Source organism: Notothenia rossii (genome assembly GCF_949606895.1).
Source record: "Notothenia rossii genome assembly, chromosome: 3".
In the NCBI taxonomy this organism is placed as follows: Eukaryota; Metazoa; Chordata; class Actinopteri; order Perciformes; family Nototheniidae; genus Notothenia; species Notothenia rossii.
The window spans coordinates 35,760,236-35,778,227 of NC_136901.1; the positions used below are offsets into that span (position 1 = coordinate 35,760,236).

Sequence of the window (17,992 nt, forward strand, 5' to 3'; positions counted from 1 at the left end):
GCTTTCACACCGCAGTACTTTTCCCACAAAGGTTCATGAGAACTTAGTTCATCAGAACTCTTTAGTTCTGATGAACTACAGATCGCGTTCACACCGGAATAAGTCCCTGGGGGTGGATTAGGCAAATGAAGCCGCTGACGTCACTTCTTCTTCTTCTGCTTTGGGTTTACTGGCAGGCCGCAAACAACTTCACGCCGTATACTGCCACCCGAAGTCCCCGGCCGGAAGTCCCCGGAGTTGGGGACTGGCTTCAGTAGAAGCTGCTGGGACTCCCAGCACTACCAAGAGCCGAGGAGTGACAGCGGCAATATCAGTTGGACGAGATTGAATGGTAAAGATGTCCATAAAAAAACATTATATTCGTAAAGTGTACAGTTAATATATATATATATATATATATATATTAATACATTTGATATAAAACAATATATTTTTGAGTGGGCTGTACCTGTCGAAAACTGCTAGCTACTGTCTGCTGTATGCGCCTCTTACGAAATGAACTATAAATGAACTATAGTATTACTATAGTATACTGTAAGAGTTGTATAGTGTCCTATAGTAAATTTGTAGTGTTCCGTAGTATTTTTCACCTGCTATCGTATTACTATAGTTTTTTCTGTTGTGCCATTTTATTAGCTATAGTAGCCCTATAATATTTCAATAGTAATACTATGTATCTAGTATCTACTATGTATGGATCTTTGTAGTATTCCTATATTATTTTAAATAGTATAACTATAGTATAATATATATAGTGTTTCATAGTTGTTTTTTAAACACACTATTGACCACTCCTAGTAATATCATGATGTTGTCATAGTGAACGCATATTATTACTATAGTGTTTGTAAAAGTACTACTATAGGTTTTTTTTTGGTGTTTCCGTCTTAAGACTATATTATTTTAAATAGTACTACCATAGTATAATATAGTGTTTTTGTAGTTGGTTTTTTAACACACTATAGAACACTCCTATAGTAATAGTATGATATTGTCATAATGAATGCATATTATTAGTGTTTGTAAAAGCATTACACTCCTAGAATTAATGTGTCATTTTTTCTATATCAAATTAATTGATACTGTAGTTCAGGCATTTATCAAACCTGGCAACTCTGGGCTTCCTGACAAAATAAGATAAGAAAATCTTATTTGACCTGCTCCCTCTTCAGGGACTCAGATGTTGCACTTTTCCTTGTACATGTGATGTTTCGGCGTTGTTGTTTTTTGTTTTGTTTCTTTCCGTTAACTGACAAGTGGGAACTAAGTATTTTTTGTGGTAAGTTTTTGTGTTTCTCTTATTATCCTGGGAGAGAGTATGTTAGCATTTCTGTGAATGAGAAAATATGAAGGACAGACCATCTATTTCTATTTATTTATTTATTTTTAGAAAGGGGCAGGTCATAATAAGATTATTTTCTTCTCCCTGCTCCTTTTCGGTCAATAGTGTGTTTACAGAGACATGTTTTGTAAACAATTGTGATGCCTACATTAAATTGTGCATAACATGAACGGAACAAATACAAATGAAATGAAAATATCCTTCCCTAAGTGTTTACAGGTAGTGAAGGTAATACTCACCATGTAGTTGTGGAAGCCTGCGTTCTTCCTCAGACACTCCCTGTAGAGCCGGCTGTCCTCCCTCAGGTCCGTCAGCAGAAGGTGAAACTGTCGGCTCGCCTTCCTGTTCGAGCCGTACAGCCGTCTCAACTGGCCCACCAGTCGACCTAACTCCAGACATCACACACATGCACAATGTGGGAATTCACAGGTGAACAAATTATCATTATTTGGATGTAACCGGCTTCAGTAAAGGGAACTGAGAACTTCCACACCAACAGCAATATAAATATCATTACAATCATTACACACTCGCTGCTATATAACAATAGTATTATTATTCATAATATGCTATGATAACGTGCAATTACGTGTCTGCTACTAAATACTGGTAATTACATTAATGATGTGAGCGTCTATGTTTCATGTTTTCTGTAGATATTTAATTTTTACTGCACTGTTAGTGTACAGTTGTACTATTATGCTACTGTGTTTATTATTTTTTTGTAACTCTGGCACAACAATTTCCTACAGGATGAATTTAGTCTTCCCTTATCTTATCTTTTGTACAGATAGAAGGCTGTTTGAGAGTACAGGATGCAGGTTTAAGGCCCTTACCTTGTCAGACATGCTGTCACTCATACTCAGGTCCACACACTGTTTGAGCCCGACGCACTGAGCCTCGACTAGACGCTCTTCGTGATGGCTTTCATGACTCGTTTGGTGAAAACAGTTCCAGCACCAGTGTGACAGTTACAATTTCCGTATGCATGCCAAAAGAGGGCAGCTTAATACCTGTAAAAAAAATGCATGTTAAATGGACTACACTTTTATATAATGTATTTGCGCATCGCAATGTTAGTAAATATGCCCATGTCATTTAATCAAGTAATTGAATAGAAAGCTGTTTCTGTTCTCCCTTCAGCATAGTTTAGAATTATTTTTGAGATAACACAAAATTAATTAGGCCAACAGTCAGATCAGGAAAAGCACACCATTTTCTTTTTATTATTTCTTTATAAATAAAAAAATTGAATCAAGCGTTTCCTTGTGCCTGAACCGGAACACTCGTGTACTCTCGTTTGTAGTCGGAAGTCTAAAGGTGGTGCAAACTTGTACTCTTACTAACCAACTGTAGCTTACGTAAAAGCTTACTTTGGTTTACTATTCCTGGGGGACATTATATCTATATGGAATTTTTTAGCACAGTTTTAGACCAGCATTTAACCAATTTACATATATTGAGGATTGTTTTATATTTCGGACCATAAAACAGTGATTTTGACGCTGTTGTTGTTAGCATTTGAAGCTAAGACGCTGCCATGCAGCATCACAGCAGCCAATGAGAGACTCACAGAGGAGGAGAGATATGCTACCAGACAGCATTGTGGGTATTCTCAATACATTATATCGATTATTTAACAGTTAATAAGGGTTTTATTCAGGAGACCGTTGGCATGTTCATGTCGTTCTTTTTATGGCCAGTATGACATTGTTAAATGTATATTTTTTGGCAAATATTGTCATTATGTTTCGCTATAGGGGTTATGAAAGTATGCTAAACAATACATATGTATGTGCTAAGAATGTCTTTTATTTAGTGTTATTGGCCGCGTAGCTTTTTAGATGTTTCTTTGCTTATTTCTATAGAATTGCAATCTGTTGTAGGAGTGTTGGAAGTGAGGACCATGTCTGAGAGTCGCATGTCTGTCATACTATCAGTAGGGCTTGAGAGTTGCTAATGTTAAGACTATACTTTCAGGGATCATTTCTATAGTTTCTGACTTGAGAAATGTGTTTCTAAAGTGATTGGTCTCGCTAACCACGATGAAGAGATGATGATACTCTTTCCTGAGCGCGAAGCTGGCAGAGAGTCTTGATTCAGTTCTTATGCTCTCTGCCTTTGATGACCGTTCACTGCCTCCTCTGGGGGCTTTGAGGGAGAGAGTATGTTCAGAGTGGCAGTGCAAGAGTGTTCAAAAATAAGTTATGATGAATAACGAGTTTTAATCGAGTGTTATTCACGATATAAGTATCATTGAGGCATATGATGCGATCTATGTGTATTTCGCGAAGATTGCAAAAGGATGATGCATTTTACTCCACTCCATGTATGTTTTATCCCTAGTATATAGTTTATTTCCATGAAGTATATGCAGTCTACAGTTGTTAACAATATGCTAGTGTTATTTGAGCTAGTCACATGTCTTTCCTCATGGTGGGTTATTCATTGCATGTGTAATTCACAATGAATACTAAAGGTTATATGAGGTGTTTTACTTCAATCCATTTGTTTCTTTATTATTATTTTATTGCCTGCTTTAGTTACTTTGCAGATTAGTCTTTTCCTACAACCCATCATTTTCTCAATATTATCAATTGATTTAAAGTATTGGAATTGAGCACCATAACAGGGAGGTGCATGTCCTTCATACCAGTACTAGCGCTAGCTCAGTGTAGAGGTTAAGACTATACTTTCAGGGATCATTTCTATAGTTTCTGACTTGAGAAATGTGTTTCTAAAGTGATTGGTCTCGCTAACCACGATGAAGAGATGGTGATACTCTTTCCTGAGCGCGAAGCTGGCAGAGAGTCTTGATTCAGTTCTTATGCTCTCTGCCTTTGATGACCGTTCACTACTTCCTCTGGGGGCTTTGAGGGAAAGAGTATGTTCAGAGTGGCAGTGCTAAAGTGTTCAATGTAAATGCTGATCGATATCAAAGTAATAGTCATTAGTGATGGAATTATGGTTCTTTTAAGGGTGCTGGATCTTATGGCTCCGTTCCTTTCAAAGAGCCGTTCAATAAAAGCCGTTTATAGGGTTAATAGGTTTATCTGCGAAATAATCACCAGGATAGTGATAGACTGTATTGCCAGACCTTATGTCAATAATCTGCATTTTAAACATGACACAAGGTGGCGCCATATCCATGTCATTGAATATACTGGAAGGATATTTTGCCTTTACAAATGGTGCGCTTTATCACTGCCTGGGTTTTGGTTGAAGTGCATCTAAATGCTGCTGCGTTTTCGCGTTTGGCTCATTTTCCATCCGAAAAACGTCGTCCTGTACCACCTGTTATGACTTCTCTCTCTCGCGTATTCCCTTAAGACCCACCCCATCTCACGCAGGTGCTGAAACCTACCAATCAGAGTAGGGGCGGGTCTTCACAGAATATTTAGGGAACAAAATCAAGGCGAGTGGATGTTGGCAGGCAGTGAGTGCGGACCAACAATTGAACGATAACAAGAACGGCCCTCACCAAGTACGACTCGGTTCCCCTCGTTCGTACCAAAGAGCCTTTCAAAAGAATCGGCTCGTTCCCGACCGACACATCACTAATAGTCACGATATCAGTGTTATTGAGGCGTCCTGTTATTGTGTGCCCATTGGCGTTTATTAAATGTATTCATATTTGACGATGTGGCAACAATTGCACAAGGATACATGATACATTTACTCCACTCCATCTATTTACTCTATCCTTATTTTATTATTTACTTTGTAGGGTACATGTGTCAAACTGAAGGCCCGGGGATCAAATCAGGCCCTTGGTGGATTTAATTTCGGCTCGCAGGATAATTTCTAATTACTATTAGATCTGGCCCGCAGGTATATTGCACGCACACCTTCACTCAATCCTGAGTGTCTCCTCAGCTCAGAGCCTGACCCCAAACGTTGATGAATTTGCACCCAAGATGAGATGCCAAGTATCTGGCTTGAACTAGCATCACAGAGCAGCACACTGAGATTAATGGATATTTCCTTCTGCACTTTTTTTCTTGAGACAAAAGGGCATGTTTGTTTTTTCTTTGAGGGAAATAGTTTTTTTGAAGCTGTTATTGGCCTGTGGAAAAATGTAATCGTAAGAACTGACTCCGGAAAAGCTGCAGATAGGGCCATAAGAAATTAATGCAACTGATTATTTAATGTTTAATGTTGTTTTTATAGGCAATAATTTAAGCTGTGTTAGTCCCAGGTTTAATATGTGCAATAACTTCATTTCATTAAGTTTTGCAATAAACATTGAACCAGTCCGGCCCTCGACTAGTACCCATTTTTTTATTTTGGCCCACTGTGTATTTGAGTTTGACACCCCTGATGTAGGGTATGTAGCCTAGACTTGTTCACAATATGCTAGTGTTATTTAGGCTTTTTAAAAATGAATATGATGCCCATTATTGGCTCAATGCATGTGTAACTTACACCAATTTCACAAAGATATAAACAGGGGTGCACACAACTTTCTCAGTGAGGTACTCAGATGAGTACCTGGAATCAGTGTTTGGTACTCCAACTTCTGGGGGGGGGGATGGTAGTGGAGTGCAGAGCTTCGTGACCACAGAGCGTGTGAACGTTGTGATCAGCTGTTTTAGCGCAGTGCTGCTGTAAAGACCGACGTTAACAGCAGCCCTGTCTGTGCACTCTCGTCCGGTGATCTAACCGTCTTCCGGAAAAGCTTCACGAGTACGTCGGTACGCAAATGCGCTTTGTGACACAAGTGACGGTACGCATTTCACATTGTTGCCGCGCATGCGTACCTGCGTACCAGTTATGTGCACCCCTAAGTGTTTTACTCCATTCAGTATATTTACTTTATTATTTTACGGTTGACTATAGGTACTTTGCAGAATTTGGATTTACCTACAACACATTATAGTCTTATTACATTTTTGAAAGAATAAACTACCAAAAGCAGCTTAAATATATTTATGTTTCATCATTATCATCTGGTCTATAGTGTTTCATGTGAGCACCATAACATATAAAATAAGATCAACTTTGTTAATCCCAACATTTTGAAATGTTTTTGATGCAACATCATTGCACATAATTATAAATTAAAGAGTAAAAAAAAAGTTTATATTTTATATTATAAAATAAAGAGAACACATTGTAAGAGAAGGGAAAAATATAAAGATTATACAAAGAAAATATAAAAAAATAAATGATTTAACATTAAAAAATAATAAACAATTATTTATACCAAATACAAATATACTAACTAATCTAAAACGACTAAATATGGTTCCTTTTTTAAATAGTAAACTACGAAAAGCAGCAATCAATCAATCAATCAATCAATGTTTATTTATATAGCCCAATATCACAAATGTTACATTTGTCTCAGTGGACTTCACAGTTTGTACAGAATATCAGTATGACAATACGACACCCTCTGTCCTTAGACCCTCACATCGTACAAGGAAAAACTTCCAGAGAAAACCCACAGTTTAAAGGGAAAAATGGGAGAAACCTCAGGGAGAGCAACAGAGGAGGGATCCCTCTCCCAGGACGGACAGACGTGCAATAGATGCCGTGTGTAAATTGAAAAGATAATACATTTGCAACATAGGTAGTCCAAATGTTTGGAAATGCATGTGTGTATAATAGGAAGATGAATCCACGAGTATATCCATCCAGGACTTATGATCCAGGACCACAGCCACGACTCAAGATCCACGACTCGCAATCCATGACACAGGACCGCAGGATCATCCATGACTCCGGATCCCGGCTTATATATAGACACCAAAAAGAAAGAAATTTGGGGAAGCTGGGTTAATCGGAACATGAGAGTACACAGGTATAGACAGAGAGAAGGAAGAAGTAAGATGTCCCCTGACAAACTAAGCCTATATCAGCAAAACTAGGGGCTGAATCTAATCAGCCCTAGCTATTAGCTTTATCAAAAAGGAAGGTCTTAAGCGCACTCTTAAAAACGGATAGGGTGTCTGCCGTCCGAACACAAACTGGAAGCTGATTCCACAAAAGTGGAGCTTGATAAGAAAAGGCTCTGGCTCCCATTGTACTTTTAGAGACTCTAGGAACAACCAACAACCCTGCATTCTTGGAACGCAATGCCCTAGTAGGACAATAGGGTATAATGAGTTCTTTAAGATAAGATGGCGCCTGCCCATTAAGGGCTTTGTAGGCGAGAAGAAGAATTTTAAATTCTATCCTGTGTTCTATAGGGAGCCAGTGTAAGGCAGCCAGAACAGGAGTAATGTGGTCCCTTTTCCTAACTCTGGTTAGTACACGAGCTGCAGCATTTTGAATCAGCTGAAGCGATTTGACTGACTTCTTGGTACACCCTGATAATAAGGAGTTACAATAATCCAGCCTTGAAGTAACAAATGCATGGACTAGTTTCTCTGCATCGTTTTGAGGCAAGATATGCCTGATTTTTGCAATGTTACGTAGATGGAAGTAGGCAGTCCTTGAAATTGATTTTATGTGGGTGTTAAAGGATAAATCCTGATCAAATATAACACCAAGATTCCTTACAGTCTCACTGGAGGCCAAATTAATGCCATCCATAGTTAATATATCTTTAGATAATTTGTTTCGTAGATTCTTCGGGCCAAGTACAATAACTTCAGTTTTGGTCGTGTTTAACATCAAAAAATGTAAGGTCATCCACGTTTTTAAGTCCTTGAGGCAGTCTTGAATTTTATTTAGATGATTAATTTCATCAGGCTTGATTGATAAATATAGTTGAGTATCATCCGCATAACAATGAAAGTTTACAGAATGATTCCTTATAATATTGCCTAACGGAAGCATATATAGGGTGAACAAAATAGGTCCAAGCACTGAGCCCTGTGGCACTCCATGGCTAACTTTGGTTTGCATGGAAGATTCATCGTTGACACGTACTAACTGAGAGCGTTCAGATAGATAGGACCTAAACCAGCCTAAAACAGTTCCCTGTATGCCAACTAAGTGCTCTAGTCTTTGCAATAGGATATCATGGTCGATAGTATCAAATGCAGCACTAAGATCGAGCAAGACAAGAATAGAGACAAGTCCCTTGTCAGAGGCTATTAGAATGTCATTTGTGACTTTAACCAGAGCTGTCTCTGTGCTATGTTGTGTTCTAAAGCCAGACTGAAAATCTTCAAATAAATCATAGTTTTTTAAGTAATCACACAGCTGTTTTGCGACTGCTTTCTCAAGAATTTTTGAGAGGAACGGAAGATTAGAAATAGGTCTATAGTTGGCTAAAACCTCTGGATCGAGGTTGTGCTTTTTAAGAAGCGGTTTTATCACTGCTACTTTGAATGATTGTGGAACATAGCCTGATAATAAAGACATATTCATAATATTTAATAAAGAAGTGCTAATTAATGGAAAAACTTATTTTAACAGCTTAGTTGGAATCGGGTCTAAGATACACGTTGATGGTTTAGAAGAGAGAATCGTTGAATTTAATTGTTCAAGGTTTATGGCTGAAAAGCATTCTAGTTTACTATCTAGTGTAATATTAGAACTTACGTTTCCGGGAGCTGTTGATAACACTATACTGGTCAAAGGCAAGAGGTCATTGATTTTGTTTCTAAGAGTAACAATTTTATCGTTAAAAAAGCACATAAAATCATTACTACTGAGTGCTATGGGAATAGAAGGTTCAGTCGAGCAGACTTTGTTTCTCAGTATTATCAACTGTTCTAAAGTATTGGAAGTGAGCACCATAACAGGGAGGTGCATGTCCTTCATACTAGTACTAGGGCTAGCTCAATGTAGAGGTTAAGACTATACTTTCAGGGATCATTTCTATAGTTTCTGACTTGAGAAATGTGTTTCTAAAGTGATTGGTCTCGCCAACCACGATGAAGAGATGGTGATACTCTTTCCTGAGCGCGAAGCTGGCAGAGAGTCTTGATAGTATGCTCTCTGCCTTTGATGACCGTTCACTGCTTCTTCTTGGGGCTTTGAGGGAGGGAGTATGTTCAGAGTGGCAGTGCTAAAGTGTTGAAAATAAATCATGATGAATAACGAGTGATTTAGAGAACAGTGACGCGCCCTAAAACCCGTCAAAAACGCAATGCAATTTCTCCATAGGATCTTGGAATATAGCTCGAAATAAGGTCTGTGGTTTGCTGTCACTACCCGATCTGCAGCCCTTGCCCTATCTGCATGCATGTGAGCAATGTGCGAGATGGTCCGCCATATTTGACTACTCCGGACGGCAACCCAAGTAGCACACTTGACACAGTGGCTTTTGGCAAATGACAAAAAGAAAAATTACAACGTGACTTCACTATTATTTAACAACTCTTTTTATTGGGTTCTTTTATTTGGGGTTAAGTACATTGTCAGAATAAGTGAGAAATTGATTTAACTTCTGTTAGACAGCTATCATACTGAATAAATATTTACTGTGAATGTATGCAATGTGTATGAAATTCATAATTTATATCTTAATTACATTAACTGTGAATGTCCTTCATTTTATTTCAAATAAAATAAAATAAAAAAATATCTTTATATAGATATTTGAGACGTTTATGATTTGCGCATGCACGATGCAAATCGGGCAGCCGTCTAGACGTCAAATGTCCTACGGCCCGTCTACACTACAGGCATGAACAAATCTTGAAGCTGGGCGTGTCTGAAGCTTGGCGATTTTTTGCGAGCAACCAATCACATGAATCTCCCGCCGCCGACATACAAAGCAATAGACAAGTTTACGCGCCAAAACACGGGTAGCGCCATGACACTACACAAATGCACTTCATTTCCGCCGGAAGTCTTTTGCACAGCGTCTGTCGGTGTAAACCGATGTAAACAGTCAGACGGGCACTGGTGTAAACACAGCGATTTCGATGCTAACAGTGATGCTAGCTTGGGAACACGATTCTACTTCTTTGACTGGAGATGGCGTTACTCTCCCCCACCCGAATTCAGTGCAAAACTGGGAGGATAACATGACGACGTGGCCCAGCATAAAACCAAAATAAACTGCCTTATTTAGGTCATGCCCACAGGAGCCAACAGTTGTCTGTTGTTTACATAATGCACAATTTACATGATCTCTTTATGCTGTGCAATATATCATATGTGCCTGTACTGTTTGAGTGAAAATAAAGTTTGATGTAATTTAATTTCATTATTGCACTGTTATTGCATTATTGCATTTCATATGTTCCTTAGAGTGCTACAATTTATTTTAACACAGTTCATCATTCATATTAAGCTCATACTGTACATAAATAACACTGAATTAATTAATTGTTGAGAGGAAACTAAAGAAATGGCTTCAACAAGAAAGATCACATGTTTAATCCTAACAGGTATTACAAATTAAAATATAAAAGCAGCCCACACAATTACATCACTATGAAAATATTCATATATAATATTAAAAAATACAATGCATGCAGTATTTGTTGTGTTTATCTGTATTTAATGAACAACATGGCTGGGTGCTGGGTGCTGGCTTGTGGTCGTAGCACTCTCTATCTAACCACTCGTTCAGGTGCTTTCTCGAGTGATTGCAACCAACTACCGCACACGTAGTTCCCGAACCACTTTTCTTCATGTTGTAATTGTTATATCCTCTTTGTCTCTGCGATATCAGTGCTTTGTCGGCACAACGGAGCTAGCTAGCAAAACAAACCCAGTCCGCCAAAACGGAAGTGCATTGCATCGAAGGGAGGAGTTCAGGATGTAGAGCGGAAACGGCTCAATAACTTGTGTATAGCAATGTTAAAACGAAGTAAACTGGATATAAACTCTCCAAACAGGCGAAAAAACTATTAGTTTCACCCACTGTCTCTGCCACCTCCCTCCATGCCTGGTTCCTCCGGTTTGTATCCCAGCTTGCACGCGGTTTGATTGGCTGCGCTTGCACTGGCGGGATTTGCATAAACGGGATTTGATTGGCTGATGCCAAGCATCGAGCCTCAAAAGTTGAACATTGTTCAACTTTTGATGCCGATAGATGCTCGTGATGCTTGCAAAGCCATGCCATGCTCCCCACAATGCAGTTCGGCGAAGATTAAAAATCTTCTACGTCACCCCATTCAAGTGAATGGGCGAAGCGTTGAAAGCATTTTTTGATGCCTGTAGCGTTGAAAGCATTTTTTGATGCCTGTAGCGTTGAAAGCATTTTTTGATACCTGCCGGTACGTCTACACTACAGGCACCAAAAAATGCCCATTCGCCCATTCACTTGAATGGGGTGACGTAGAGGATTTTTAATCTTCGCCGAACTGCATTGTGGGGAGCATGGCATGGCTTTGCAAGCATCACGAGCATCTATCGGCATCAAAAGTTGAACAATGTTCAACTTTTGACGGATCACGTTTTGTTCAGCCGGATAATATCCACATGTCTACCCTACTTTTATAATTTTCGAACCATAAAATCTAGTCGCCAGAAGCTAAATGCTAACGTTATGCTATAAATGAACTACAGCAGGGTCGCTGCTTCAACGCCACGTCAACTTAAGATCCATATTCAAACATACAGATTCTAAATGGTACAAGTTGAAGCTTTTGTTTGAACAGTTTGCAGGAGGTAGGTACTTGCTTTCAAGCAGAACAGGGCAAACAAACTTAGCGGGAATGTTTACGTGTTCGGCGTAATGACGTACAACGGCCTCAACAACTTCTGTAGTCCTATTCAGCCACTTGTTAACAACCATCGTTTTTCAGACACGTAAACTCTTCAAAAATCACCAGGGGGGTCACTGCTGATGTATTTAATGTCGTAGAACAAAACGTGATCTGTCTCTTAAATGTGTGTCAACCACAGACCTTATTTCCAACTATTTTCCAAAATCCTATGGAGAAATTGCATTGCTTTTTGTCGAAGGAACAGGACGTGGTAAAAATGCTAACTTACTTCCGGGTTTTAGGACACGTCAATGCGGTTCTCTATTCACGATATCAGTATCATTGAGGCATTTGACGCAATCCATGTGTATTTCGCAAAGATTGCAAAATGATGATGCGTTTTACTCCACTCCATGTATTAACTTTATCCCCAGTATATATAGTTTATTTCGATGAAGGGTGTGTAGTCTACAGTTGTTAACAATATTCTAGTGTTATTTGAGCTAGTCACATGTCTTTCCTCCTGGTGGGTTATTCATTGCATGTGTAATTCACAATGAATACTAAAGGTTATATGAGGTGTTTTACTTCACTCCATTTGTTTCTTTATTATTATTTTATTGTCTGCTTTAGTTACTTTGCAGATTAGTGTTTTCCTTCAACCCATAATTTTCTCAATATTATCAATTGATTTAAAGTATTGGAAGTGAGCAGCACCATAACAGGGAGGTGCATGTCATTCATAGAAGTACTAGGGCTAGCTCAGTGTAGAGGTTAAGACTATACTTTCAGGGATCATTTCTATAGTTTCTGACTTGAGAAATGTGTTTCTAAAGTGATTGGTCTCGCTAACCATGATGAAGAGATGGTGATACTCTTTCCCGAGCGCGAAGCTGGCAGAGAGTCTTGATTCAGTTCTTATGCTCTCTGCCTTTGATGACCGTTCACTGCCTCCTCTGGGGGCTTTGAGGGAGGGAGTATGTTCAGAGTGGCGGTGCAAAAGTGTTCAATATAAATGCTGATGGATCGTGGGATCCAGCCTAAAGTAATTATTCATGACATCACTGTCATCGAGGCGTGCTTTTATTATGTGCCCATGATCGTTTAATAAATGTACTGATATTACAGATGTTGCAACAATTGCAGAAGGATACTCCACTCCATGTATTTACTGTATCCTTATGTTATTGTTTACTTCAAAGGAATGCATGAAGCTTACAGTTGTTTACAATATGCTCGTGTTATTCAAGCAATTTTCTTGTGTGTCTTTCTTCATGGTGGGTTATTCATTGCATGTGTAATTCACAATGAATACTAAAGGTTATATGAGGTGTTTAAGTTTTACTCCACTTCGTTATAATTATTTTGTGGCTTGCTTTGGTTACTTTGCAGATTATGGTTTTACCTTCATCCCATTATGGTTTTACTAAATATGGTTCCTCTTTGATAGAATAAACTACCAAAAGCAGCTAAAATATACTTATTTTCTAGTTATTATTATCATTATTATTATTATTATTATTATTATCTGATCTATAATATTTGATGTGAGCACCTTAACAGATTAGATAAGATATACTTTATTGATCCCAAATTTGGAAATGTATTTGAAATGTATTCGAGCAGCATACAAAACAGGGCATTGCACATTATAAGACATTTTATAAAAAATAAAATGTTTATATCTCAAAATAGAGAATAAAACAGGAGTACAACATATTCAAGTTGACCGGAAAGAACCAAATCTGTAAACTATCTGACAAATAAAATACTATAGTGTAGGGATCGACCGATATGGCTTTTTCAAGGCCGATACCGATACCGATTATTAGTAATCAAGGAGACCGATAACCGATATTTGGAACCGATATACATTTGCAGTAAAATCAGAACATCTTGGTGTCAAAATGTAGAATAACACAAACTCCAACACAACTTCTTTGAAATGCATTTAAGCATATATTATGTTTAATGAACTTTTACATCTTACAACTGGTTTCCTCTCTGTGCCCTTTTTTTTAGTGCAGCCATCTGCAATGAGTTAGAGAGAGACAAGAAGTGGGGCTGCAGGCTGACATGCTTAACTAACAATAATGCTTAATTTATCAAAACAATGCCTGTCTATCTAGCATAAAATCCCAATAGGCTGCTAGCAACTGCAAAACACTAGCTAATGTTTTGCAAAATATTAAAGGTGAGGCTATTACACTTCAGTAGACCTAACGTTAGTCTAGTAGCCTCACTTCTAATATTTTTGCTAAACATTTGCTAGATACATGTTGGCTAGCTAATGAGCTTCACATATCAACCTGAAAAACTGCAAGGCTCCATTCGCAGCCCCCGCCCCCCTCCACACCACAGCTGTGAGACGCTGCACGTGACCCGGTGGAATACAGGGTAGGCGGACTGGCCATCTGTGTGTTCTGGAGAATCACAGAATGGCCGGTGTCGGTACCAGATGTGTTCGGGGGCCGTCTCTTACAAATGACGTCACGCATTGTACGCATTGTGATTGGCTGTACGGTAATTTACCCAGGGGTGCTCGGGGGCAAATCACATCTACAGATCATGACGAACCGAATTGAATTATTCCTATGCTCCTAGCGTGTGAAAATGTTTGTGAAAAATATGTTAAAAAAACATGACAACGGAGCAATGGCTGTACGCCAGGCCTATTCAACTGGCGGCCCGCGGGCCAGATGCGGCCCAGAACCAACTCCCGAGTGGCCCAGCCTCCCGTAGCCAAATTCCTACACTAGTACAGACCATGAACGCAACACTCCGCGTTGCATAGAAACCACCAAACCACAACGCAGCACGTTTTTTGAAAGTGCATCTAGTGGTGCTAGTAACGGTGGTCCTATGATAGCAACTCTAAAACATGTCTCTCTCAACTCTGAAGCGTAAACAGAGACAAAACGGTCATTGATCTTGTGGAGCAGATCCAAGTCAAGCTGGACCTTTTCGCGACCGACTTGAGCACGGGTCGGATGCTGCATTTTCCGACGCTCCCCAAACACATCACATCTCCGGCACAAATCACGGATGTGATGACAGATTTCATTGCGAGGTTGAAAGAGAACTTTGCCGGTCGATTGGATGGACTTGCTCTGCCCACAGAGGTGATGGGCTTTGCCAGAGACCCCTTCACTGTTGCAGAAGAGGGGGACGCATCAACCAGAGCAAAGGAAGTGGTCCCCTGCATCGACAAGGGGAAATATACACTGGAACTTATTGACATGCAGCGCACTAACGGGCCAGCGAAGTTTTGGAGTGATGTCAAAAAACGGCAGTTCCCTAACGTTCAGAAAGTAGCGATCTGTGTGCTCAGTATGTTTGGATCAACATACACATGTGAATCAAGCTTTTCACACATGAACTCAATCAAAAGTAGCACTCGCTGCTCCCTGACTGACAGCACTCTTCACCAATGTCTTAGGATTGCATTGATATCCTATGAGCCAAAAATCACTGCTCTTGTTCAAAACAAAAAATGTCCCTTCTCCCATTGAGAAAGTCAGCGATGACAAATCACAAATGAGGTGACAGTAAGCACCTAGTTTACTATAGTAGACGTGTAGTGTAGTATTCATTCATATAGTTACCCGTATCCCTTGTTATGGGTTTGTGCACTGAAGGGTAACTTGACAGTTCTTTCTGTATTCATTTAAATGCACTTTGTAATGTGACCAAAACGTATGATTTTTTAGTTATTACTTGAAAAGTGAAAAAATAGTATTGCTACAGTACTACCTCTTTGTGTTGCATTGCTCTTTAGCTGTTTTTTTTGTATGTCAGGAAATGTATTAAGACTGCTATTATTGTATTCAGTAAATGCACTTTGTGATGTGCTTGGTTCAAAAAAGATAACCTGAATATTTGACTTCTAATGCAAACAAATGTAATGCTACAACTGTGCACTTTTTTTCAGATTCTGTTAAATTAATGCTAATTTGTTGTGTTTTTATGCACTTTTTGACCTACCTTTGTTAGATGAACAATGAATAAAAATTGCATGTTTTTCATCGCAGTAATATGTGTTTGTTTAAAATGTGTCACTACCCGCTTTTTACAGGCCGCTGAATGTCTGGCCCAGCTGAATTTTGTAGTTATAAAATCTGGCCCAACTGAATGTGTAGTTGAATAGCCCTGCTGTACGCCATTGGCTGTACGGCAACTCAAGAGGACCATCATACACGGTCAAATTCCGAACATTTAAACATAGCCTTCATTCTTTACTTTGTCCGTTATTATATGTAGAAGATAAACTACCTCTCTGAAAGGTCCCAATGTGTTCATTTTTATGGGCTGTCTTCTGAGTGGTTAAACATCACTAAAGATGTTCTGACTTCTGACTGCTTTGGATATTACACCACAATAAGGTTTTACTATCACAGTGCACTGAGATTTGTGACAAACTGTAAAGCACTTACGCATCACTGTACACTGTAAACCAAGGCGGTTTTGCCATCACTTACTGTACTGAGGCTCAGTCACTGGTACATTTTCATTTACAAAGCCATGTTGGATAAAGTACCATCTTATATCTGCTCCCTGATCTCTCGGCAAATTGAAAGTACTTATTGCCTGAGATCTCATGCTGTGGTTTTATTAAATGTGCCAAGTGCTAGGACTGTCTTAGGGAAGAAAGCTTTTAGATGTGCAGCTCCACTAACTTGGAACAGTCTGCAAAAAGAATGTAAAATTACCAAGCTGGTACCACTACATGTTTTTAAAGCTCGGTTGGATGCTCCACAGTCAGATGCTGTTGGTACCTGTACATGTGGATAGATATGTACATTGTAATCCCTGTAATTTTTGCTGTATGATGTCCTTTTGTTGTTCTGTTGTTTATATTTTTACGTCTTCATGTGGAACCTACTGCTGCAGGTCTCCCTTGAAAAATAGATCATTGATCTCAATGGGATTTTACCTGGATAAATAAAGGTTTTTAATTGAATGTCGAGCATTAACTGCAAGTCACTCAAATGCATAAACTGGAGAATAATTATGTTACAAGTGTTACAGAAAACATATCCAAGTGTAACAAACATCCAGTATTAACCTTACTGTTTTTTTACTAACAGTAACCAACTAATAATTTTCATGAAGTGCATATTTATTCCAAACTCACAATATATATATATATATATATGTAATAAAACATAATGCACAATGGTACACAGTATCCAAACTCTTTAGGCACTGGTCAGAGGCATTCATGTAAAGCAGATCACCAGAATCCAATACTGGTAAAAACGTTGCAGAGATCAAATGTTTCCTTGTCTGAAAGGAGAAACCTAATTTTAAAACAACATTTTCAGTGTGTGACTTGAAAGATAAGTTCTGATCAATAATAAAACCTAGATATGTGTATGTAGTGACCCTTTCGATGTCAATGTCAGTCCCTTTAACAGTACAAATGTTGGGGAGAAAAGAAGTTAACTTTTTGCAATTTGAGAATATCATGAGTTTGGAGTTGTCTGCATTTAACACTAACTTGAGTTGAGATAAATGGGATGGAATAACATCAAAGGCCGACTGGAGGAAATCAAGACTTGCTCTATAGAAGAGGATGAACAATAAATAACAGTATCATCTGCATAACAATGGAAAGCAGCATTTGAAAGATTATTAGAGATTATTTACATACAGTATATGGTGAAATTATTGGTCCTAATATGGAACCTTGGCGCACACCCTTTCAAATCAAATCAATCAAATCAAGTTTTATTTATATAGCACATTTATAAACGATTTTTGGTCGAGCCAAAGTGCTGTACAAATAATAAAAATACCCTACAGTAAAGACATTTTACAGCTAATACAACAGCAGTTTGTTCAGAATATCAGTATGAGAAGAAAACGACACCCTCTGTCCTTAGACCCTTACATCGTACAAGGAAAAACTTCAAGAGAAAACCCACAGTTTAAAGGGAAAAATGGGAGAAACCTCGGGGAGAGCAACAGAAGAGGGATCCCTCTCCCAGGACGGACAGACGTGCAATAGATGCCGTGTGTAAATCGAGGAGATAATACATTTGCAACATAGGTAGACCGAATGTTAGGAAATGCATGCGTCTATAAT

General features: G+C 38.7%; 1 protein-coding gene across 1 annotated transcript; it reads right to left on the minus strand.

Moving 5' to 3' along the window:
* Positions 1 to 1,098: 1,098 nt before the first annotated feature.
* trmt10b (tRNA methyltransferase 10B) lies at positions 1,099 to 2,946 on the minus strand (the record flags this gene model as incomplete). The annotated part of the gene is given in 4 exon segments (XM_079671156.1): positions 1,099 to 1,731; positions 2,179 to 2,258; positions 2,261 to 2,347; positions 2,937 to 2,946. Coding segments are annotated over 4 exon segments (417 nt in total). The 3' UTR covers positions 1,099 to 1,491.
* Positions 2,947 to 17,992: the final 15,046 nt, after the last annotated feature.